The sequence below is a fragment of the Primulina eburnea genome, chromosome 16 (assembly GCF_022965805.1).
Source record: "Primulina eburnea isolate SZY01 chromosome 16, ASM2296580v1, whole genome shotgun sequence".
Taxonomy (NCBI): Eukaryota; Viridiplantae; Streptophyta; class Magnoliopsida; order Lamiales; family Gesneriaceae; genus Primulina; species Primulina eburnea.
Genome location: NC_133116.1, coordinates 4,153,241 through 4,177,615, shown reverse-complemented (window position 1 = coordinate 4,177,615; position 24,375 = coordinate 4,153,241). Strand labels below are relative to the sequence as shown.

The window sequence follows — 24,375 nt, the reverse complement described above, 5'->3', positions numbered from 1 at the left end:
TCACACAAGCATAAGGCTCCATGTGGCAAATAAACCGTACAACTCCATGTCCTGGAAATAACCCCAACCTTTCTTGACTAATCCACCCTGAACACAAGATGACAAGAGACCGACAACTGTTATATCATCAGGCTTAAATCCCAATTTTATCATACGTTCAAAAAGATCGAGGGCCTTATCTGCATGACTATGAGATGCATAAAGACAATCATTGCCATTGCATCAAAGATCTTCCTGGCAATGTCAAGGTTCCCACACTTAGCATACACATCTATAAATGCATTACCAAGTATTACAACTAGGCTGCTTTTGGCACGCTGGATTAGGTGGGTTTATAGTTTTTTAACTCACCTAAAACTGGGATAAAATAATCATTCCTTACCCCTTAGCATTACTTATGCAACTCTTAATCCATTATATTTTTCCAATTTTACCATTCTCTTATATTTAGACTCACCACCACCGACCGCCGTCGGCCGGCCGACCACCGCCTACTGCCGGCCGAACGTAGGCAGACCGCCGCCGCCGACTGCCGGCCAACAGCCACCGCCGTCGAAGTGGATGTACCGTTTTGTCAATTCATCAAAAGATTCTTAAGTATCTCATTCTTAAAAATCATACAAACATAATATTATTTTATCATTATATATTATATTTCTCTTCAATCATTTTTTTTATAATTTCTCTCTTAATCATTTCATAATTTTATCCTCCAACCAAACGTAACCTTAATGAAATTCGTTTTTGCTCAACATAGTTATCATGAATCCGCTTGCCTTAATCAACATTGTATCAGTCATTCTTTTTGTTATGAATTTGGATTGAATGAGATGAAATTAGGAATTATTTGATTTGAAGAAAAAAAAACTAAGAATTTGGCATTCATTATAATAAATTTTAAATTTGCTAAAAACAAAAACTTGAAAATTTTGAAATCCATGGACCTAACTATTATTTAAGTCATCTTTGAATTCAGTTATGAAATTCAAATTCGTCAAATTCTTCCATTCAAATTCATCCTTTTAGTACCAATCAAAAAAAAAAGAAAAAATTAAAAATTGAGGAGATGAATTTGAAATACTTTGATTTTATTTATATTTTATTGTATAAAATTAATAATAATCAAATATTAAACAATATCTTACATATTTACATATTAATACTATAAAAATGTAATAGATCTATTATTGAGTGAACTTGAAATTTATTACTAGGAAGGATCTGATGTTTATGATATTATTTTTTATAAATATAAAAAACATTTAAAATAATTAGTTTTGATTTATAATTAGTAAGGATTTAATTTTGTATTGTAATATGTTTTAATTTTGTTTTATCATTAGTAAGGATTCGAGAGCATAAGCTAAATCTACTTCTAGCTTTAGACGAGACGATGCAGAGATGGAGCTCCGGTCTCCGTTCACTGACAGCTCTACTCTCCAATCCCGAATTCTACAGCCGCCGCTGCCTCCTCAGCCACCGTCATCCTTTCGATTCCGAGCGTCTTCTGCACACCTCTCCTAGGAAGTTACTCCACATTTCCCAAATGATTGGCCATTCCCTAATTTGCCCCAATTTTAAACCCTTAATTAATTCCCCTCCCTCTCCTCACCTTTCTCACTCGACTCCTTTTCCTCCTGCTTTCTGTGTAAGTATAATTCCAATCTCAGTCTTTTGATGTTTTGAAAACTATGTATATTTTCTGGCTTCAAATTTGAATTAATATACTAACATCTTCTTATTGTGTCGTTTTTTTTTCTTATTTGAGGAAAACTTTCAGCATTTCTACTCTAACATGTGTATTCTTCTTTTTTTCGACATACAGAAATGTTGTGGTCACTAATTAATTTAAAAGGTTAAATAGTTTTACCTTTTCTCCTTCAATTTGTGTGTTACAATTGTTCACCACTATTGTGTAGCTTTTTCAATTTTCAGTTTTCTCTAATTATTTTTACTGGCAATGTACCTAGACTGTTGAAGACAGATTGAACTTCACGTGAGGTTGAAGTGATTTTATATTTACCATGAATGTCTGTCATTTTTAATTTTCTCTTTGTCCAATGTTATGTTATAGTTGATACAAATGCGGCACATCACTGCCGTTAAGCAGAGGGAAAGAAAGTTGAAGAGCAGGAAGCCAAGGACCCCCGTCGTTTCCAAAGTCAAGAAAATCAAAATGAAATTTTACTCGTATGTGATACTTAAATACTGTGTATATACGTTATCAATAATTGTGAAAATGTTCGTGTGAGTTGTTTAAGTTTAACATTTTCTTTGTGTCTTTCTATCCTTTTGCTCTTCTCTTTTTTAGATCCTATAAAAGTAGATTTAGAGTGATGAATGATGGGCGAATCAGGCGATGGAAGGAGGGGAAGAGACACAATGCACATTCCAAGGTTTTTCATTTTTGCATCTGATAAAAAATCGAGGAAATAGAAATATGATAGTATTTTGAATGTGTTTTATTTTTTTACATTCCTTCTTTATTAAATTACAATTAGAATGTGGTCTTTAATCTATGCTATCTGACCTGTATATGATATCTGACTTTGCAAATTGTGAAGTTGGTTTGTGAAACCGGTAGTCTTGGTTTTTTCTTATTAGTTATTACTGCTTTGTAAATAAACAGTTAGAATGATTCTTAATCCTAACTATCCAATATAAGGATTGCTACCTAGATTAGCTGCACACTCTGGTTGATGGGATCATTTTTATATTGAATCTGTTCAGAGAAATAATCAAATTGTTTCAAATTTTTAAAATGTGAAATAAACTATTTACTTGATATATTTTTAGTTCATTTTGCTGCAATACTAGCTACAGAATTCTATTTACATGTTTTGACTTTAGATTTTTTTATTTTATGGCTAGCCACTTTCATTTAAATAATATGCAATTTTGTCACAATGGTCCTGATATTGCTAAAGCAATTCGTATATTTACGTAATATGGCATTGTTCATTTACTGTAGAGTTGGAAAGGAGAGATGTTTGTCCTTTTTCCCCATAAAAGATAGTAATTCACTAATTCCTCGAGAGTGCTAGCTTCATTTTTATGTAGATTGTATAACTGAGCCTGGAGTTGGATGATGTTCGTGCCTCCCTGATTTGCTTTTGGGGATGCAGCTCTGATGACTGCGAGGCCTACAAAAGAAATGCAGAAGTCTGTTGAAAAGGAGTAGTTATTGAATGATGAAACTAGTTGGATGGCGACACTGTTACAGATCACTGAGTTTTACCTGGGCATGCCGCAGGAGATGGACTGTTGGCTTAGCATTACTAGATGTTTCTCGTGGATTTGTAATTAGCCATGTAGTATTTTTTGAAGAACTAGACAATGCTTGTTTGGAACTCCTGTAGCAGGAAGATGAATGTTTTGCAGGAATTTACGGAACCAAGAAAATAAAACTACATGTAGTTAAAAAATAGTTGACAATAAATATTCCTAGCATGGTCCTAGGAAATTAGGTTCTACGAAGGACTGGTGGCATTCAGATAGGGCCACATGTACCCCTAGTATAGGAAACTGAGGCATTATAGGGCTATCATGCTTCCATTTAGTATATCTATATGTGAGCACTCAAGCATAAACACAAGATTCCATTAACCTATCCAATCCAGTAATATGTTTCCTTTTCTCCTTTTTGTTTTCTATGTTATCAATCATTACTCTTAATTTCCTTTTTCTTGCAGTGATTCTTGACTAGTTGAATCTGTTATTTTTTGCAGTCCAAGAAGTCAAAACGTCGACTCAGACAACCAGGTATAGTCCCAGCGGCTTATGCAAAAGTGATGAAGAAGCTTAGCTTTTGCAATTGAATCAAACCTCCTCTACGGCTACAGCTAGGTCTTCCTTGAAAGGTGTTTTCATCTAATTACTGTTACCACCTACCTTCGCTTTCTAAAAATTGCAAGACATGCCTTTTCATAGGACCTTGCCGTACCAGTTCAGTCGAGTCTTTCTAATTCAATTGATAATGGATTCTTTTAGTGAAATCTGATGTTGGGGATCGGCAACGGTGATGGTTTATGCCAATTTATGCCTGATGAATTTCTTTTGTTGATCCATCCGACTCTCCTAAACTAAACTACATATTTGCTTGCATTTATTTTCTTATAAATTGGAAGTCATTTGCCAAATTCATGCAATGATATATAACAGCAGCTGTATATGAACGTGTAGCATGTGAGGTGTTTTTGTTCACTCCAAATTACTTGTCGTCTACACTCCAATTGGAGTAATTTTCCTCGGATGCACGACACCATTGATGAAATGAGTGTTGTTTCATATGAGGAGAATGCATCTATGCCAATGGTCTAGTGCGAGTGTCATCTAATTTTACCTTGGTGACCAAATGAGGGTTGCTTAATTTTATATGAGGAGAATGCATCTATGAAAAACATTTTAATTTTATTTCTTCCCTCTCACGGAACAAACATGTATATTTTTTTTACGTTTTTTTCGAACTTGTTTTATTTTTTCTGAGCTGGAACTTCTTTTATTACATGTAAAGATTTAATCGTGTCAAATTCTTACTATGTAAAGCTTACTGTCAAAAGATAAAATTTTATTTTATTTAATGTTGTTTCAAAATTTTATATAGAAAATATAATATATAATGAACATATATGAATACACTCGAGAGTATCCGGAGAATGAAGCCCCGACAATTTGAATAAAATCAAAACACGAACGATAACATCAATATTTGACTTGAAACAAAGATTTGAATCAAATCAAAAAATGCACGATAACATCAAGATTTTCCTTGAAACAAAGTAGATTTGAATCAAATCAAAACCTAAACGATAACATCAAGATTTGACTAGAAACAAATTTGAAAAGTAAAGCTTTTCGTTTCAACATATATACACACGCAGATTTTTTATTTGAGTTAAAATGTCGATTTCCCATCTGAATGGTTTCTAATCAGGTTATGTTACAACGTAAAAGAAATGGAAATAATCTATCAAAAAAAGAAAAGGAAATAACAATTAAAAATGGTAGAGAATATCAGTGAAGTAATAATACATTCCCAGATATCAAATTTCAGTGCCCAGTTCAATCATCAATTATGGGAGAAACACAGCGAATGTGAGAATGTACTTCGAAATCTCGAAGGAAAAGATGCATCAAATTCCTGTATTACTTGTTCCCCCTGAAATACATATATACTTTCTGCAAAAAAACAAAAAGACGAGGCAAAAAATTTAATTTAGCAAGTTCATTTTACAATAAATCAAGGTTAACGTTATTTTCACAAATTTATAAAAAGATCTATAAAGAAAATATAAAAAATAAATTTTATATGACCAGGCCTGACATACTACTCGGATAAGGAAAAAATATCTCGTCCGATATCTGGCCTATTTTGACGGATCCGATTTGCATGTCTAAGCTCAAAGTGTAGATTCTGTTAAAATGTAGTGATGGGTCGTCTTACCTGGACTACCCACAAGCTCAGTAAAGATTCTATGCAAAACAGCGCAAACCCAACAAGGAAAAATATCTGCAACAAAACAAGGCGAATCACATTCACGACAATAATAAATATGTATATTGCGCAATCTTAGGAAACAACTGAGGCTACAAGTCCACATAAACTTTCAAAAATGATCTGAGTTCTTCTGGAAACTGTTCCGGACTATCACAGTTCATTTCCTGTCCTTGATAGAATATTTATATCTATACTGTTTTTCAAATATTAAGAAGCTATAGTTCAAATCAATGATTCTGTAACTTGGATTGCATCCGTCATAGCAAAATACAGAATTTGTAGGCCATTCTTTACCATGCTGGAGGATATACGATACATATAAGATTTTGACTGGCTTTGCCAGTATATATGTAAAGAACAGATTTCCAAAAACAAGCAGAAACTAAAAAAAAAACTTGGGATCCTATCGTCTTCATACACCACCTCTTTAGAAAGTAGATTCAGACTAAATGGAAGTCTTCATAGTCATCCACAAAGAGACTAAAACAAAAAAAATTTGAGGACAATGCATTGGATAGTTAAAAATGGGTGTGAGGCTACAGAGAGTCAGGGATGTGCGCAGCACATGCAAGAATAAACACAGACTTACCCCAGCCAACACATGATCAGAGAAAACATCAATTGCAGCAAGGATGCCCCTGATTAACAAGAAAAGAAAGTAAAACGTCAGTACAACCAATCAGATGCACGGAGTCGATTTTTGCACCCCTGTGGCCTGTATCATAGCTAACCATTCAGCAAACGGCGTACAGTCAAGAAAGCAAAAATCAACTCCTCAGAATACATCAAAATTAAATCATTTCATGGGGACTTGATCAAGCAAAAGAAGTCAAATATCTCTGGTTACAAGGGAAGAAAAAGTGAAAAACTAATCTTACGTAAGTGATTTCCCACGAAATACAACAGGAGGTGCAATTGCCGCAAAGATGCAGAAAGCAATGTGGAGCTGCAGCGAAATTTAATCAAAGATATCAAAATATCTAAGCATTTATTGGAACTTGTTAACTATTCAAGGTGGCAAAAGGGCATACCAGATAGAACAAGAAAAACCAGCCAAATTTTAGAGCACTATCAGTCCTGAAAATCAGAATCACATATACGGAAACAGTCGTCATTTCCAAGCTCTGAAGGGTCTCATAAAGGATAATAAGGACACTTCAAATACCTCATTGCCCGATACAGTGGCCTGTACCATAAGACGTATGAAAGTGGGCATCCCATCAAGGCATATATCATTGCAAGGAAAAAGATCTTGACACCTACAGAAAGAAACTACATTTAAGCACTTTACATTACTAGCATGATGCACGTGCGTTGCACGTAATTTCAATTATATTATAAAAATTAAAAAAATATGATTTTCTAAAAAATATTTTGAATCATTTTATTATTTATCTGAGCTAAATTTCTTATCATATAAAAAACTTATATAACTTACTTTGAAAATTGTTTCCCAGATTAAAATTCAAGCAGTTGATTTTATGTTATATAATAAATTGTAATGAATATAATACATAAAACAAAATGAACTGAAACAAATTTTTTTAAAAAAATTATATATTCAAACACAACGTATAAATCATAATAACCTAAAAATCAACCAAATTATGTATTTTATCAATATATAAATCATAATCTACAAAAACGAAGCGTACTAAAGACAAATAATTATCAATTTAAAATCACTATGACTAACTCTTAAAAATAATATTAATACAAATGAAATAGTAATATTGATAGTAAAATATAACTCATAATATTTAATTTAACCTCTTAAATTTTTTTTTTACTTTTTATTTTTACAATTCTATATATCATGGATAATAAATTCTATATATCGATCTTTCGTACACTAACATTGATGACTGTTAATTTCTTGTTAAATAAGTTTTAAAATAATAAAGAAATCAATATATGTAAAAAAAGGACATTCAAATAAGATTATATGGTAAATATCAAATAAACTCATATAATAATTATTAAATATAGATTTGAAACTATATGATTTTAACCATTAAAATTTGAAATATAACAAAAGAAATAGACGTTCATATATATTTTTGTGATACTATAATTTATTACTTAATTAGAAATTGCAATAAAAATATAATTACAAAATTACAATAAAATCATTGGAAAAACATGTAGAGAGAATTAAAAGGATAAAACATTTAAATGTAGTATAAAGATGAGTTATTTTATAAAATTAATATAGGAGTTACATTCTAATCTTGAAGTGTGTATAGAAGGTTAATTTTGTCATTGCACAATTGGAAAACAATGCCCTTCATCCACGTATATAGATTAGAAACCTATACACAATTAGATGTACGAAAAGGTAACGAATTTAAGCTTGCAAACAAAAATAAAAAAAAATAAACTTACCACCACCCTGTACCCAACAAACAATGACAGCAATGACATTGAACGAAAGGCAAAGGACGATACCTGTAATAGAAAATAACAATATGAAGAATAAACAATAAATTTTGCAAAATGTTCAAGCAACCAAAATTACTGTCCTACAAAGTAGAGCCATATGAATCAAGAAACGTAGAAATTACTATAACCACCGGTCAGCATGTCCTCAAAACAATAAGAAACAAAATGGAAACAAGGAAATCAATCCAATAAATGAAGTGTTTACCATACTTTAAATAGACATGTTAAAACATAAGTACGCCTTTTCATGTCATACTACACAAAAAAATGGGAGTAACAAATTGATAGCAATTCTACGGAGCGTAGATGATGGATAATCAAGACATTTTGAAATCAGTAAGTCATTCTTCAAAACACAACCCACCAAAGAACATAAAAGCTATTTTATATATAGAGCTCAATTATGCATGTACAAAGCTTCCATAACAAATGCTCTTCATGAAAGTACAAACTTATATTTGAAAAAAAGCTAAGTTGTCTCACACAATTAGATATAAGTTGACAGATATTAAAACTATTACAGATGTACAAAATACAAATTGAAGCAATATATTCACACACCTAACCAACTTGCAAAAGCCAGATACTGCAACCTCTGAGCATGAACTGGTATTTCCTTGGCTATATCATGGTGTATGATGGGAAAAAATGGAGGCCAATTTTTATCATCCACTGTGACACCAGCTGAATCAAAGGATAGTTTGTTGAATTAGAGCATAGAAGGAAGAGAATGAATATTATAAAAGCAATTACTAGCCTCACAGCTTACCACTGGAAACAGCATCCTCCCTGCGTTTAATATCCTGTAGCCCAATGACATTGATTACAATGCAAATGTATAAGACTCCAAGGCACAACAAGATAAACAGGAACGAGCAAAAAGGTACATCAATTAGGAATTCAACCCAAATGCTTCTCATATTTAAATATCATCAAACATCAGAAGTGCACTAAGCTACTTAAGTGGCTTGAAGTATACAATGGTCCAATAGGATTACCTGCTTTACAAAATTTAAATATTTAACAAGCATAAACCTAGAGGAATGTGCTAGAAATTACTCAAGCCTAAAACAGAAACCAACCCTTTCTCTCCTGTTCAAATCTGCTTCCCAAGAGGCGAGTTCTTTCTCCTTGCTCTTCGAGTTCTGCAAAGTCATGCAACACGATTTAAATTTGTTGAATATTAGATACTATGGTAGAACCTCGGTACTGCTTATCAAAATTACATTCATGGTGTCCAATGGTATGTCCACAGTGGCATCGTGTTTCTGGCCGAAACCCAGGGTACTGGCAACCGCCTTAGGGATCCGTGACTTTGACGCTGCAGCTGCGCCGCCATTCTGCAACACCACGAAAAATAAAAAATCCCTCCAGTTAATCCAAGATCAAATCCAGCGACAGAACAGCTCCATATGTCGCCGATCTACGAAGACGAGTCACAAATTTTACCCGAAATAACACAATCAACCCTCACCGCTCAACAAAAACCTTACAACATCGTAGAAACGAAAAACTAACTCCAAAAATAGGCGGATCTAAAAAAAATAGAGGAAGCGGTTACCGAGAATGGGTTGACTTCAGGTTCTTCCTCATCAAACGGATTCGGATCGTTTCTACGATTCATCACCGACTATTGCGCAGCACCAAAATCGAATCCAAATCCAAAAATAGTAAAACTTTAAGTTTCAGCTATACATACAGGACGTGAATGTATAGATAGATAGGAGTGGGGAAGTGAGTCGTCTAGCACTTGCTTTATGCTGCCTTTGAAACAACGCAACAAGCGGGGTTACGGAATGGAATTCAAATTTGGGGATTGCCCCTGTGGGTCGATGTAATTACGAAGAATACCCTCTAACCTGCGGGTCTGATGACGTGGAAAGATTTTATTGGTTGTATGATAGTTAGTTAAGGTTTGGTCATAACCTTCAGTTTTATTTTATTTATTTTCTATCCCTTTTCTTTTTCTTTTTTTTCCCTTCAAAAAAGTAGTTTTCTTAAATATTATATATTTTTTACATTGCTAACAATTTTACTATCCAAATATTGTTTCTATACTTACAAGGTTTATAAATTATATTTTTTGAACATTTCATCAATTCTTTTAAATATTATATTAAAGTTATTATTTACAATTTTATACAATTTCAAATTAAATATTTATAGATATAAAATTTACGACTTTAGTTACGAAATATCTGTTAATTCGAATATGGATATTCCTCTTATTTCGTAACTAAATATTTAATTTGAAATTGCATAAATGTAAATAATAACTTTAATATAATATTTAAAAGAATTGGATATTCCTAAAGTTTGGTCGGTTTGGTTATTAAAAAAATTGATTCGATAAAGTTTGGTAGATAACAGAACTGATCGAATACTCACTCCTGCCATAAGGTTAATACACCAATCATACATCAAATAATTCATGTCTCAATATATATGTAATATTAATGATGATAGTAATAATATAACAAAATATCGGTAATTAAATTTATTTCTAATGTATTTTAAATTCAACCGATGATTTTTTTTGGTTTACAAGTTACTTTTAAGAGTTTATAAATTACAGATAGGTAACCTTCATTGTATTTAAAGGTAGGTTTATTGAATAATAAAGCATTTCTTGAAACTTCCTCTAAAACAAATCTTGGTAACAACGTAAGGTTCTCTTCGAACGGGTTAACTCGACACTACCTTTGCGGGCATTGCCCCACAAAGGTCAATCCAACGGCTCGGATTTTTTCGAGCCATTTTTTTTTTTCATTGGAGGTGGGCTCGGATCACTCATGTGGAGTGATCTGAGCCGTTCATTGCCCGTGTAGGCACTGTCTGCACGAGTAGGTTGAAACAAACCCTTCCTCAAATTTCGTTTCTAATAATTCCAATTTAATGCAGTGTCACAATGCTCTTTTCCTCATTTTTTTCCAATACAATCAATATACCCCTCATTTACTTCACCCTAAAAAATTGATTGGAAACACAGTTGGATTCCAGCTCTTCATCCAGTTGGTCATGAAAACGGACAACAATGGAAATTCATACCCATTAATCAACCTAACACTTTAGCAAGTTTTTGTCTTTTGACTAAAAAGGAAATTCATACCCATTAATCAACCGAACAATTTTAGCAAGTTTTAGTCTTTTGATGTAAAAGGCTGATAGATGGAGCCAACCATTTAATTATAATATCCAAATTTGTTCGTTCTTGAAATGCTCTGTCCAAACAAAGGGGTGTTTCCAGTTCTGTCGGTGCTTGAGACTTTTCAACAAGGCTCTGCGTCAAAGGGAATGGATGCCGCTTTACAGAGCAATGAGAACTAGAAACAATGTCTCCTTGTCTACAATGTTCCTGCGAGGCTATGCTCACTCCATATTCCAAGCTTAATGTACCAAGACCCTGTTTAATAACAAATGAACTCTTGCAATTTTGATAACCTGGGGCACGCAATTTGAATCCATGCATCTCTTTCTTGGGCGATAATGCGGATACCAGAACCACTATATAATCCAGCCTATATCCTTAATTTTGCCTTCTAACCTTTCTAATACTCTGGGATTGCCTTGTCTTCCCAATGTGCCCAACACGATTCCTCGATCCTTTGCATTTCTAATTGCTCTTTCTATGGCCCTTCTCCTATCATCCTTCATCCCATCATGATCATATTCCTCCAAAAACAATTTTGACAAATATGGATCATATCTGAATGTTTTGATCCCGGGATTAGCAATCATGAATGCTTCCAAATGGAACCTCCCATCTGCTACGAAGATAATCACGTCGTTTATCCCTGGGGCAGATGTAATTTCAAACTTGGTGCAGTGCAGCCAAGAACCTCCCCTGCTGATAGTGGTTTCGATTTCCCGCCATGATGAAATTGTTAGCATCCGCAGGCGTCAAATTGTGATTCAGCTCTTGGAGTAGCTTTGAAGTGTTGATGGCAATCTCGACAAAGATGTAGAGCACAGGGATGGTGGTAGAGTCGATGGGGACGAGGCAGCTGTGGCCGAAGTGTACGAGTAGGTGGGCGTCGAGGGCGCTGGCGTGCGATGAGAGCTCATCAACGCAGCACGCCCCTAAGGTCACGTCTCCAAGGACGAAGCAATGGGTGACGCGGGCGAAGGCTGTGAGTATGTCGGAGATGATGAGGTCCGAGGAGATGTTTTCGGTTAACGTCCATCTTCACGGCGGCAGGCGGACTTGACAATCCGTGGCGGAATCACGGATTCAATATTATTATTATTATTACTATTTTCAAATAATAATAAATAGATTACAAGAAACTAAGACATCAAAATCCAGTTAAATCTTAAGTAATGTCGTAGATTTTATCACACAACATTCGGAGTGCCACCGGAGATTTAGTAAGATAACATAAGTTCAAACATAAAAGTATTTCAAGATCTCTCACATCTCACCAAAGTAACTAGTGGAGATAGGTGCAATTTTCCCTTCTCCTAGTCGACCGGCAAGCCAGACTACTACAGATATTTCACCATGCCACGACCTTCAACGCTGATTTTAATAGCCTGCAGCTGCTTCCTCTTTGGTGCTTTCAATTGTTGCAGTTTCTTATTTATCTGTGAGCATAACAAATTTGGAATAAGCAACTTGTAACAAAAATGCCAACAAGAAAATATCCTAAAGTAGAATGACTGTCAAGTACATTTAAAATCAGGTGGAATTTGGCAGATCGTGCTTCCATATGCACGCACGCACGCACGCACGCACGCACGAAAATCATATTGCAGTCAAGATAATATCAAATCATTAAAAAAAAATTCTACAAGCAGGGCATATCAATTATAATCAAACCAAGTCTACTATGATATAGACTAGACCAAGTATGAGCTGAAGTTGAAGGCTATAAAATATATAATTCAAGCCTTTCATAATAAAGCATAAAAACATTTTCGTATGAGAAGCAAACTGCAAACTGCAAATTCAATCTGTTTATTTAAAAAGACAGAGAAAAATAATTTACTGTGTGCTGCTAATTTCTTCATCCTTTCATATTTTTCTACTCCCTGCTTGAGCATTTGGCTCAACTGTTTCTAGTTTTTACTGACTGGTATAAATTATCAATTCAACTCGCAAGAGGACAAAACTTAGTTTGAGCTAGCATGTTTACATGAACTTGGCACCCCAAAAAAAAAAATCAAAAGAACTGAAGTATGAGTCAACCTTAGCTTGGCTACTTCATTGACAACCATCCTGGTCTCTCTCAGGAATGGACTCATTTTGTAATTTTGTATTAACAAACTAAAATACATTTTACATTTCCGGAAAAACAAAAAATATAAAAAAAGGATCAAGCCTAGCAAAAGAGTTTCCAGTTTAAAGCATTTCCGGTGGATGAAATTAAATTAAAGCTTGCTTGTGTTAGTAATGTCACTAGCGGAATTTTACAAGCTCCGAGAAAGATGATTCCATTGTCCCGAATCGGCAAGCAGAGTGTGATTTACAAAATTAGCCACACTTACTCGTGCAATTTATAGAGTTATGAGTACTATATGTAGCCCCGAAAGGTGTTATGAGGTTATAAATGACATAGAGAAGAACTACGATCATTGACATAAAAACATCAGAATTTTCCATCATAACTAAATGGACAATCTCAATCTGAAAACTATAATCCAAACACATTAAATGTTCATTAACTTAAGGAGCATGATGCAAATGGCAAAATTCAATGAGTTAGAAGTAAAGCACCATCATAGGAAGGGCAACAGTTGACTTGAAAGAAGAAAATGCAACAATAAAGGTTTTTTTCATTAGGAACAATGCATTTCCATCCAGCAATTCAAATGTACTCAAATACCAAATCAATGGAAACTTCAGTTTCCCTGAAAATATTTAAATGGGAGATGGTTACCAACCTTCACCCGACGCGGATCTTGCACAACTTGTTTGGCACGGGCACAAACTGCATCTGGGTCAACCTTGGACTGAGGACGCACAACAAAATCCATTGACATTGCTTCAGGCCTTGAGGCATGTTGTCTTGAAGATGACTGCCCAGGTTTTGGCTCCCTTCAAATGTTAGACAAGCAGATGAGATGTATGCACAAAGTAAATCAGCACTTCCTGACCAATCCAAGAAATCAACAGCTAAATGTAAGGAGATCATACTGTGCCAAAACAAGCTTATCATCTCGGGATGCAATTCCTGCAGCACTACTCATTGACCTGCAGAATATTAACAAAAACATAATCTCAGTGGTAGATTGATTTATTACAATAGAATTCATCTTATTTTTGAGAAGATAACAAATACTTTTTAGCAGAAGGCTTCCTAAAAAGTCTTTCATCGTCGAACTTCTTCATGTCTTCAAATCGAGTGCTCTTATTAAATAATGGTCGACTCTGTAAAGTACAGCATACAATTTTATACGAAATTCCCAGCCAAGATTATAAGTTGAAGATTGGAACGGGACTACTGTCCAAAGTAGAAGAAACATTTTTATAGGAACGACACTTCTTGTGTAAATTACTTATCAATAGATAACTGCATTTACAGAAATATAATATACGCAAGAACATATTTCTTTATTTATAAGCTATCAAATTCCAATTTAATGCAGTGAAAAATAATGCTATTTTTCATCTTTTTACCCCCAAACAACCAATAGACCTATCATGCACTTTTCCTTTAAAAACTAGATATGCAATGGGTACGGGTTGTAGAATGGGCACCAACCCCAACCCAAACCCAACCCGCTTGGGTCAGGTTGGGTAATATTAAACGGGTACGAGTTGGATAATGGTATTCAAGTTTACCTAGATGGGTATAGGTTGGATAACAGGTTTAATATTATCCGACTCATACCCAATATGTTTAGGTTTTTATTTATCCATTTTCCTCCTTTTTTGAAGATTATCTTTTATATGGGATTTTGTGTGTTGCAAATTGTTAACATCCAATTAATATGTGGGATTTATATGAATTACTTGCTCCACAGTATAGCTACTTTTGATATTTTGTTGAAAATGTGGATATTTTTGATTTAATATTTGTGATAATCATACAAGTTAAAAATAAAAAAATGAATTTAATTGTCAGACAGGTAGAACCCGTTAACTTTGGGTATGGGTCAGGGTGGTGAAGGGGTTTCAGTTTAGACGGATCAAGGCGGGCATTTTGTCCTTCAAAATGGAAACAAGGGATCTCGTGTCTTAGTCAACCCAAACTCGAGCCATTGTCATCCCCGATAAAAACTACTTGAAAGGAAAATAGAGTCAAGTTCTTCATAAACTCATAAAAGGAGAACAATGGAAATTGATACCCATTTATCAACCAACTCCTTGGCAAGCTTTCTGTTGGGTGTAATTTCCTCATCAGATTTCGATAGAAACATAATGACCTGCAAAAATCACAGTCATCACATTCCTCTATTATATTGCATGGAAAATACATGAAGAGCGATCAAATTTAATGCTACATCAAAAAATCCTCAAACCTTTCCAAGGCCACTCTTCTTTAGTTGCTCCTTCCTATCATACTGTTCTAAATCAATTGGAAACTTCAGGACAAGAACAGACAATTAGCCTCCAAACAATTATAAAAGCAAAGAGGACTTAAAAAATATATAAGTGTGTATATAAAGGGAACTCTTTTCACACATCATTCAGGATCTGCAAAACGGCTGCACGAACATTACTATTAGGCAGGCTTCCATCAGGAAGGGGCTCAAGCCAATTCTTCAACAGATTTAACTCCATGATCAAGAAACTCCTGCTGAAGATGCTTTCTACAAAGCATGCAAACAGATTAAAATAAAAATGTTTTAAGGAACATGCAAAACGGAAAACAAATTAAGAGCCATCAACTAACTTTGAGAGGGAATCGGTAAGAAAAGATAGCTTCAGTAATTTAGTTATGGCAGGCTTTCCTTGTCTATTCAGCTCCGCGTCTACTTCTGCAACCACTTCAAGCTCTGCCATCACTTTTTCCACATGTAAAGCAATATCTTCAGCAGATTTTTCGACCTTCTTCTTTTTCTTAGCCATCTCGAAGATCTCCTCGATTTCCTTGTCCTCTTTGCCTTCTTCTGCCTACAGACAGAGAGCAGAAACAAAATCAATTAGCCTCCATAAAGTCCCAACACTCAAATCTTGTCAAAACAAGAATTAACTTCCCTGAAGTGAGGTAAAAGCAAGGGAATTGTAGCATTAGAAAATGCTTATCATTTACAAGCAAAAATAATCATATACCAGTTTTTCGGATGGAAAACTCATCATAAAAATTAGGATCAACCTAAATGTAATTCTCTAAGATATAACTTGGAAAACAGAGATAGAGAGAGAGAGGAGGGTGGAATGCGTAGGTGCATTCATATGCCTATGGAAAAATAAGACTTAAAGCTAGTAAAAGAAAAAGAATTGAGGAAAGAGGCATAGTTTAAGGACAGAACAGTCAAGAAATTGAATGGGAAAAATGTAAAAAATTCTCGAAAGCGCGATTCCTGTCAAAAGAGAGAGAAAATCATTGAATGCTACCGCTGGAGATTTTGTCGAGATTGTAGTAATTTGGTAGAGCAGGTCATAAAACGAGGAATTAAAGAAAGATTACATGTGGACATAAAAATTATAAAATTAGCTCATTGAATACGTTAATTTGATGGCCCGGGCATAGGATCCCTCCAAAGGCTACTACCTCCACCTGGAAAAAAAACACTTTGAGTTCAACCAAAAAATAAGGAATCGTAGAACAAGATTATAGGAATTGTATGAAGGTGATCTAAACATGATGCATATAAATGTTCCTTGTTGCGAACAAGGTCTCGCGTCTAAATTATCCTGTTAGTGGCAGCCTTGAAAAATTAAAGAAAAATCGCCAGCCTAATAAATGGTGCATTGTTAATGGAACATTCAATAATAACACAGAGGGTCATGTCCTACAGCTTAGCTGTGTGCACAGTGAGCACTTTAAGCCCGCATCAGACTGAGTTTATAAATGCAAATGCTGAATCATAGAGGCGAAAGAGAATGAGATTTCCATACCTCGAGGAGTTACAGATGCAAAATAAGATCTACTTACAGTACCCAATAACTCTGATATGCAACTCAAAAAGAATAATCCCGACCTGCGGAGCACGTCTTCGAGAATGTTCAATATCATTTCCGAACGGATCGGCAGGATACACACCACTGTCATCAACGAAGTTATCGCCATCCATATTCCTAACTCCCTCTTGATCATCCTATACTGTGTGAAGACAAGACAAGTAAATGATGTTCTAATATATTTAACACTGCTCTTGTATAAACATATAAGAATAGCTTATAGCATTTTAGCAACACTTGCTCAAACAAGTTTCCATGTCTGAAGGGAATGGAAGCTGCAGGACAACAAAGTATTGTCACTCTACAGAGTGATGAGAACCAAAAAAAAAATTTATCTCTACGTCTACCATGTACCTGTAAGGCTCCGCTCACTCCCTATTTCAAGCTGAATGTAACTATAACTCTTGAATAGCAAAATAACTTATGTAATTAACGAACTGCAATATTCGTAATATCAGTCATCCATATGGCCACAATTATGTCTCTATTTTTACTTTCAAATCACCAAAGCAACAAATGCAATAGGGTGATGGAAACATTTCATCAAAGTCTAAACCTCACAATATTTATTTAAACCAGTAAGAAAATGTTTACAATCATTCATCTAGAAATCAAAGAGTATCAAGCTTTAGCAACAGTACAAAATTACGTCTTACAAAATTATACTCGATCTTAACATGATATTGGCTCAAAAATCTAGCTAGATTAGTAAATATAATGCATCTAGAAGAATGTAGAAATGGAAAATTACTTAGCCATTGGGCAGCCCATCGTTCATATCCGGCCAATATTTAGTCGATATGTTGCTACAAAATTTCAGGTCTCCGAGTATGGCATTATGACCAAAGTGCCAAAACTGGTTTTCATTGATGATTAGTCAGACATGCTACAATCGCGGAACTTTCGGGTAACAATGTATTGGCTCAAATGAAAGGCACGTCCTGTCAGGACACACCGACCTCCAACAGAAACAAAACTTATTCTCAATTCATATTCTTCCTTATAAAATACTAATTTACCAATTCCATCAACAATTTGGATAAGAATGCAAAAACACTAAGTTAAATAACACAAATCCCAGTTCAAGCAACTAGGTATTGGTTGGCAACTTATCCAAGTCTAAGTCAATAAATGTGATTGTTTATGTTGAAACAAGGTAGTCAAATTAGGTTTTCATTTGATGACGTTCCAAATATATTGACACGAGGAATGTCGTCTTCAATGGTACAGTTATAAATACTAATAAATTTTATTCCGATAAAAATATTATTTCATCAGACTAATTAAATCACACAAGCAAACAATCCCATGTAAATGGATACAAATCAGTCGTCAATAAACAAGTACTGACACATATGAAATCTCACCGCACAAATTCATCAAATTTCCACACGTCATCACCCCCTAACATTAAATGCAAAAATACAGAATACCATATTCAACAAATCCGCCAAAATTCCCGAAACAGATGATTCAAACCCCCAAAGGAATGTTTAAGTGACTACAAAGGGAAAATGAGAAAATGCAACAATTTACATCGCAAACTACATGACTCGAGCATTGTATAGGCAGAGGCAAACCTCAGAATCACCGCCAGCAACGGTGTCCCGCTTCTCCTACATCCAGATCAGCTTCGTGATCCCTCATTATAACTCTGATTTTCTTCACACTGATCATTTTCACTCCTTTCTCCCCCCTTCATCCTCTTCTCTCCTCTTCTATATATATATATATATATATATATATATATATATATATATATATATATATATATATATATATATTTATATATATATATTTTATATATAATATAGTTTTTACTTTTTAGTATGTATCTTCAATTTCAATTTTAGTATATGTCTTTCATTTTGTAATAATTTGAGTTATTTTTATCTATGTCACATCATAAAATATTTCGCAAAAAAATATTAAATTAATAAAAACGATTAATTAAAACTGAAATTTGAGATATTAAATTTTTTATTATATAAATACATCGATTTTTGTAATTTATTTTTACCAAATTAGAATTTCAAATCCTATTGTATTACATATATATATATATATATACATATATATATATATATATATATATATGTTTACATATATATATATATATATATAAAATATATATATTAGTTATTCTGCATACGCGATGCGTGTGTACAATTTTTTTATCATTATCGATGGATTAAAATGAAATTTGACAAATTATGGAAGGACTAAATTGATATTCAAATTGTTGAAATAAAAAAAAAATTGAGTTGAATTTTTTTAAAAAAATAACAAAAAATAAAAATGTAATATTAGAATATAGTAAAATTGGAACGATTAAAATGAAATTTGACAAATTATGGAGGGATTAAATTGATATTTGAATTGTTGAAATAAAAAAAATAAAAGTATGGGTTGAATTTTATTATATTTTTAAAAAGTGTAATATTAGAATCATGGTAAAATTAGAAGAAAAAGTTGGTATCCTTCGGGTTACTATCATGTTATCAACTTTAATAAAATAGAATATATATATAAATAAATAATATATATATATATATATCATTGTTAAAAAAAACACTTCTAACTCGATTGTTCAAAATCAAGTTTTAAAATGATCAAATTAACGAATTGAATAATTGATGATAAATTTAGGATATAAGTTCTAACTCAATGTACTATGTTTTAAAATATACTTCATATATATCAACAAAAGATGGAGCATATGAATTGTTGTATTCCATGGTTATGGAACTTTTGTCGTTCGATTAATATGTGCCGAAGGATAATGGGTTCATCGTTATATATAAAAAAAAAAAAACCGCGATACCGAACTCGAATTAACCTTGATACAAATGAAGGACATTTCAAATTTCGATCGACAAACACATGAAATATAGAAGAAGAGGCATTTCGAGAATCCGAGATTTTATAGAAGATATTCGTTGATGTCGAAATCTTCAGGCATGAAGAGTTTCTGTCGTTCCCAACGCGATCTATCCCCACGATACAAGAGCGGGTGCTTGTTGATGCTCCAGAAGCACTTGGTGCACCTCGCCCTCACCGTGTAGGCCCAGAAGAACCCGTGAGTATTCTTGTTGATGTACAAGAAACACCATCTCATGGGGAAAGCTATCTGCGTGAATTCGAATCGATACGTTTGTTGTGCTTGGAGTGCCTGCAAGGAATTACTTGTATCAGTCATCTGGCACATGAACCAGACCGTATGGTTTTCGTCGTTGGATAGCGTCACCTCGATCTTCGGGAAGAACGTCCTTAGCTTTTTCGATATGAAATCGGATTCGGCCCCGGGGACGAAAGATGTGATCAAGAAGACTAATGTGATCGCATTGATGATCACATTGTTTACCTTGGAAAAATGAGAAGTCATGACTCTTGTTTTCTTGAAGATTTTCCAGGTGATTTTGATGGAGGGATTATGGTTTGGGGGATGGAATATGTTTTGTGTGGTGAATGGGAACAAAAAAAAATTGAGATTTGTGTACTTTTTTTGCGGGGAATCACTCTTTTCTATCTTTTTGGTTCGATAAATATCAAAACCAATAATCGTGCAAATTCCTTGATTTGGACTTATTTAAATATTTTGTTTTTTTAAAAAAATACAGCTCCTCTCTATTTTATTAAATGCAAATTCCTTGATGCGGATGAAACCTGTAATCGTGCGTGGATTGGATGAAATGTAAGTGAAAACACAAGTATCAATGACACGTTGGAATTAATTTGGGAGTAAAAACTTTGTTTTATGGTGAAATAGGTAAATTTATTTTTGTCCAGCTATTATTCTACTTGCCTAGCCTGTCTGTATGTGTAAGTTTGTTTCCAATTTGAGTCGCATTCCTAGAAAATTTTATTTCAAATTTAATCAAATGTTCCATAAAATGCCAATCATTCATTCGAAACCCGTGAACCTTTTAATTTTTTTCTATATCCTTGCATATACATGTACACACACACACACACACGAATACGAACGCACCCATCTTCACTAGCTAGCTTTTATCGGGTGTATAAGTTAAATATAAATGGGAAATTGCAGTCTTAAAGCAGTTGCAGATTCTATAGATTCCAGCCACTTTGTTGAAACAAGTGCGTCTGGAGGCGATGATCGACCTAGGAGGGAAAAGGGAACGTGGTCGTGGTAGGAACCGAGTCTGGTTTGTCTCCTGTTGATATTTCTTTTGTCCGCAGACTAAGTAAAATATTTTGTGATGCATTAGTCCTTTCTTGATGTCTGCTTGATTATCGAGTTTTTTTTAATACATTTTTAATGTGTTTCATCAATGATTTCATGATTGTGAAGTATTTTATCTTTTTAATGTGTTTCATCAATGATTTCATGTTGACTCCATGAATAGGCTGATCTCCGTTGACAGATCCAGAGTAAACAAATGATGCACCAAAGCAAACTTAAAAGGCGAGGAAATGAGCATACGATACATGCTATATTTATATTACGCGATCAAACCCCCCACAAAATCAAAATGCTGTAGTATCACAACACAAAATCGATGCAGATTTCAATGTTCAAAGGAAAGACGTAGACGTACCGTCTTCTTTCGTTGAAGTCGCCTTCAGTCACATAGATTGCATTTTCTTGATTGCCTTTTCAATATCGGGTACGTTCTTCTTGAAGGATGCCCACTGCTCAGCTGTCAAGCTTATTCCTGCAAGCCCATACATCCAAAGTTTCACCTTGTTCTAAGAGTTTCAGCACATAAAAAAAAGTTTCATGCAGCTAAAAGATGTCGCATATTCATTAGCAGGTAACAGCATAATATTATGTTGGTGATCAGTAATCGTTGAAGAACGATTGAAACATGATGCTGCTTTTTTGGAACTTGATTAATAATTTACGAAAAATCAATTGACATTCTAACTTCAACTGAATGATTAATAGAAATATTTATTTTGGTAAATTCAATTGTTGATGCATGACAGGGACAAAAAAGTGCACAAGGGAGAAAAACTGGTCCAAGTTTATCATTCCTTCAGCCGCTCACAATTATTGTCATTTTAGTTTTTTTTACTTTTTAGCTTCATAATGGGCACTTTCCATTCTCAATAAATAAAAAGATAAAAAATAATAATGTATATGAATATTGAATAGCATGTCACAAGATAAAATATTTATAGAATAAGATGTAAAGATACTCAAATGCATAAAGTCGTAAATATCACAAAATACCAGAGAAATCATTAGATGGCACTCGAAGAATTGTAATCAAAATGATATTGCCAATACACAAGATGCAGACGGGAGAATACTATTTCAACAATTAAGTTTCATCCTTTTGATCCCACATCAGACATCTCTATGGTAGATTTAATTGCATATCACGGGGAGGTAAAAATAAGGGAAAAAATCAACACAGCATGGACAAAGAAACGATTTTCACATGCAAGTAACTCATAAGCTTCAGTAGTAAAACATCCCTGAGAGATAAGTACCTTTAGCTGATGGAAGATCTTTGCCACCTTTGTTGTAGTACTCCCTAATTGATACCAAAGTCCTCCCTCTAAATTCAGATATAGTTACCCTTCTACTCTTCGACAACTAGAGATAAAAAAAAAATTACTTAAACGAAAAGTTCAAGGACCAAAGGAACTAAAAAACGAACAAAATATCACAAAATTTAAGAATATTACAAAAAGATAAATTTATGATGACATATATATTCTGCAACACACATGTTTCAAAGATTATATGAATAAAACTGAAAATATAAGTACAGAGGAAGTTCTTTGAAAGAAGAAAACAAATTTATTGTGAGCTTCAAGAAAATCAATCTAAAACAAACAAATGGTATTTGTACGACCGTGCTTTGAAAGTCTAGGAAGAAGAACAAGTTTTGCACAACTACATAACATCCTTCAATTGCATGGAACCACCCTAGGTTGCATAAGTGGCAATTACTTAACTGTAAAGTTGATGAAAAACAAAATTCAAAGATTGACCTAACAGCTAGTAAAACAAAATTTTACCGGGCTGGCTTACATGTACATGGAATCCCTTGACCAAATGAATCCCCGTAGAAAGGCAACAAGGAATTCATCTCCTCATTGTTATCAGGATCAATTTGACGTATAAAGTAGATCGTTTGTGAAGGTTCCGATCAAATTATGCTAAATTGAACCCATCTGATCATTAAGATCCATGAGTTTGCAGCCAACTCCCACTACCACTAGTCATTAACCATCAACATTTTCATATTGTCTGAAACCCTAAAACTAAAGAAAAACAAAGGAGATTATCAAAAACACCATGAGCAGCAAAGTGGTTTTACCTCACACACAAAATTATTCCATATTTCAGGGATAATAATGTTTGACAAGTTTTAACCACATAACACATAAACTAGCTCATCTGGTCCCCTCTTGACTCAGCTCTTCACCATTACAGATTAAATTTATAGATCAAAACCAATAAACAGGTGCTAAAAAGACCTACATATATCACATAATCAGATGAAGCATAAATAGCTCTAACGCATAGGAGTGAACAGGGAACAATTATGCGAATTCTCAATACAAGAAACTCCTTCAATTAATTCATAAAAACTAATAAATATAAAATTCAAGACTTGATATAAACAGAGAATTTCTCGTATAAAAAAAAGACTCACGCGGCACAATATCAGGCCACCTTCATCATCATACTCTCTATCACCTCTCTTTTTACTGTTATCTTCTTCTTCTTCCTCCTTCTCCTTCTCCTCCTCCTCCTGCTCCTCCAGTTGCTCAGCCTTGGCCTGCTGTTCTCGGAGGTATGACTCCACAACCTGCCTGACGAATTTCTTCCTGCTGGGTTCCGAAAGGTCCATTTCCAGCTGCTCTGATGCGGATTTTCGGACTTTGTACTCTGTCATTTCGTCCATGTTTGAATTGTTCAGGATTTCCAAAACCGTTTCTTCGATTAACTTTTGCGTTTCCTCGTTCATTTTCGAGGGTTAGGGTTGTGGGGAATCGAGCTCAGAGGGTTTGTCCAGCAACAGTTGGAAGCGATAAATGAAACGACAGTATTTTTATTACCATTTTATTTGGCAAATGAAAATGCATGCTCGAATTTCAGTTAATTCTTGCTAAATATAATCCATATATAATAAAAAAAAAATTAAACGTCATATAAATATATTATGACGAATTTAATTCATCCCTAGCTAATTTTCTCATATATATATATATATATATATATATATATATATATATATATATTAAAAGAAAAAAACGAACTAATTTAACATCGACAGCTATTGTTTCATTTTGCAAATGAAATTTCATTTTTAGTAATGTATTTTTTTATTTTTGAAAATTTTAGTCTATTTTTATTCAGAGAGCTCCACATCGAAAAATG

At 33.9% G+C, this 24,375-nt stretch overlaps 4 protein-coding genes and 1 pseudogene across 4 annotated transcripts; 1 reads left to right on the top strand and 4 right to left on the bottom strand.

The window, feature by feature from the left end:
• Nucleotides 1-1,339: 1,339 nt before the first annotated feature.
• LOC140817246 (uncharacterized) lies at nucleotides 1,340-4,201 on the top strand. Its single transcript, XM_073176883.1, has 4 exons — nucleotides 1,340-1,648; nucleotides 2,075-2,190; nucleotides 2,312-2,396; nucleotides 3,729-4,201. Exons 1-4 carry the CDS (start codon nucleotides 1,394-1,396, stop codon nucleotides 3,816-3,818), a joined length of 546 nt encoding a protein of 181 aa, XP_073032984.1. The 5' UTR covers nucleotides 1,340-1,393; the 3' UTR covers nucleotides 3,819-4,201.
• Nucleotides 4,202-4,974: 773 nt separating this feature from the next.
• On the bottom strand, nucleotides 4,975-9,746 carry LOC140816592 (secretory carrier-associated membrane protein 4-like). Its single transcript, XM_073175956.1, has 12 exons — nucleotides 9,501-9,746; nucleotides 9,166-9,279; nucleotides 9,022-9,084; nucleotides 8,709-8,742; nucleotides 8,501-8,623; nucleotides 7,883-7,945; nucleotides 6,663-6,756; nucleotides 6,529-6,574; nucleotides 6,376-6,443; nucleotides 6,087-6,135; nucleotides 5,444-5,509; nucleotides 4,975-5,178 (listed from the first exon to the last, which is right to left on the bottom strand). Exons 1-12 carry the CDS (start codon nucleotides 9,561-9,563, stop codon nucleotides 5,146-5,148), a joined length of 816 nt encoding a protein of 271 aa, XP_073032057.1. The 5' UTR covers nucleotides 9,564-9,746; the 3' UTR covers nucleotides 4,975-5,145.
• A 1,600-nt stretch (nucleotides 9,747-11,346) lies between these two features.
• On the bottom strand, nucleotides 11,347-12,285 carry LOC140817315 (2-(3-amino-3-carboxypropyl)histidine synthase subunit 1-like; annotated as a pseudogene).
• LOC140816480 (protein IWS1 homolog 1-like) lies at nucleotides 12,228-18,686 on the bottom strand. Its single transcript, XM_073175778.1, is given in 12 exon segments — nucleotides 12,228-12,523; nucleotides 13,823-13,976; nucleotides 14,076-14,132; nucleotides 14,221-14,309; nucleotides 15,230-15,307; nucleotides 15,404-15,466; nucleotides 15,567-15,660; nucleotides 15,662-15,694; nucleotides 15,778-15,998; nucleotides 17,030-17,146; nucleotides 18,590-18,617; nucleotides 18,619-18,686. Coding segments are annotated over 12 exon segments (1,101 nt in total). The 3' UTR covers nucleotides 12,228-12,424.
• A 2,719-nt stretch (nucleotides 18,687-21,405) lies between these two features.
• On the bottom strand, nucleotides 21,406-24,065 carry LOC140817425 (RNA polymerase II transcriptional coactivator KELP-like). The gene is made up of 3 exons (XM_073177094.1): nucleotides 23,648-24,065; nucleotides 22,473-22,578; nucleotides 21,406-21,688 (listed from the first exon to the last, which is right to left on the bottom strand). Exons 1-3 carry the CDS (start codon nucleotides 23,960-23,962, stop codon nucleotides 21,600-21,602), a joined length of 510 nt encoding a protein of 169 aa, XP_073033195.1. The 5' UTR covers nucleotides 23,963-24,065; the 3' UTR covers nucleotides 21,406-21,599.
• Between the last annotated feature and the right edge of the window lie 310 nt (nucleotides 24,066-24,375).

Excerpts from the sequence above, each read along its gene's own strand:
- LOC140817425 (XM_073177094.1), bottom strand. The coding sequence starts at position 23,962 with ATGAACGAGGAAACGCAAAAGTTAATCGAAGAAACGGTTTTGGAAATC. Across the intron at positions 22,579-23,647 it reads GTGGCCTGATATTGTGCCGC|TTGTCGAAGAGTAGAAGGGT; the intron begins GTGAGTCTTTTT and ends TTTTATCTCTAG. Across the intron at positions 21,689-22,472 it reads AGATCTTCCATCAGCTAAAG|GAATAAGCTTGACAGCTGAG; the intron begins GTACTTATCTCT and ends ATGGGCTTGCAG.
- LOC140816592 (XM_073175956.1), bottom strand. The coding sequence starts at position 9,563 with ATGAATCGTAGAAACGATCCGAATCCGTTTGATGAGGAAGAACCTGAA. Across the intron at positions 6,444-6,528 it reads GGTTTTTCTTGTTCTATCTG|CTCCACATTGCTTTCTGCAT; the intron begins GTATGCCCTTTT and ends ATTTCGCTGCAG. Across the intron at positions 5,179-5,443 it reads TGAGCTTGTGGGTAGTCCAG|AAAGTATATATGTATTTCAG; the intron begins GTAAGACGACCC and ends GTTTTTTTGCAG.
- LOC140817246 (XM_073176883.1), top strand. The coding sequence starts at position 1,394 with ATGCAGAGATGGAGCTCCGGTCTCCGTTCACTGACAGCTCTACTCTCC. Across the intron at positions 2,191-2,311 it reads ATCAAAATGAAATTTTACTC|ATCCTATAAAAGTAGATTTA; the intron begins GTATGTGATACT and ends TCTCTTTTTTAG. Across the intron at positions 2,397-3,728 it reads GACACAATGCACATTCCAAG|TCCAAGAAGTCAAAACGTCG; the intron begins GTTTTTCATTTT and ends TATTTTTTGCAG.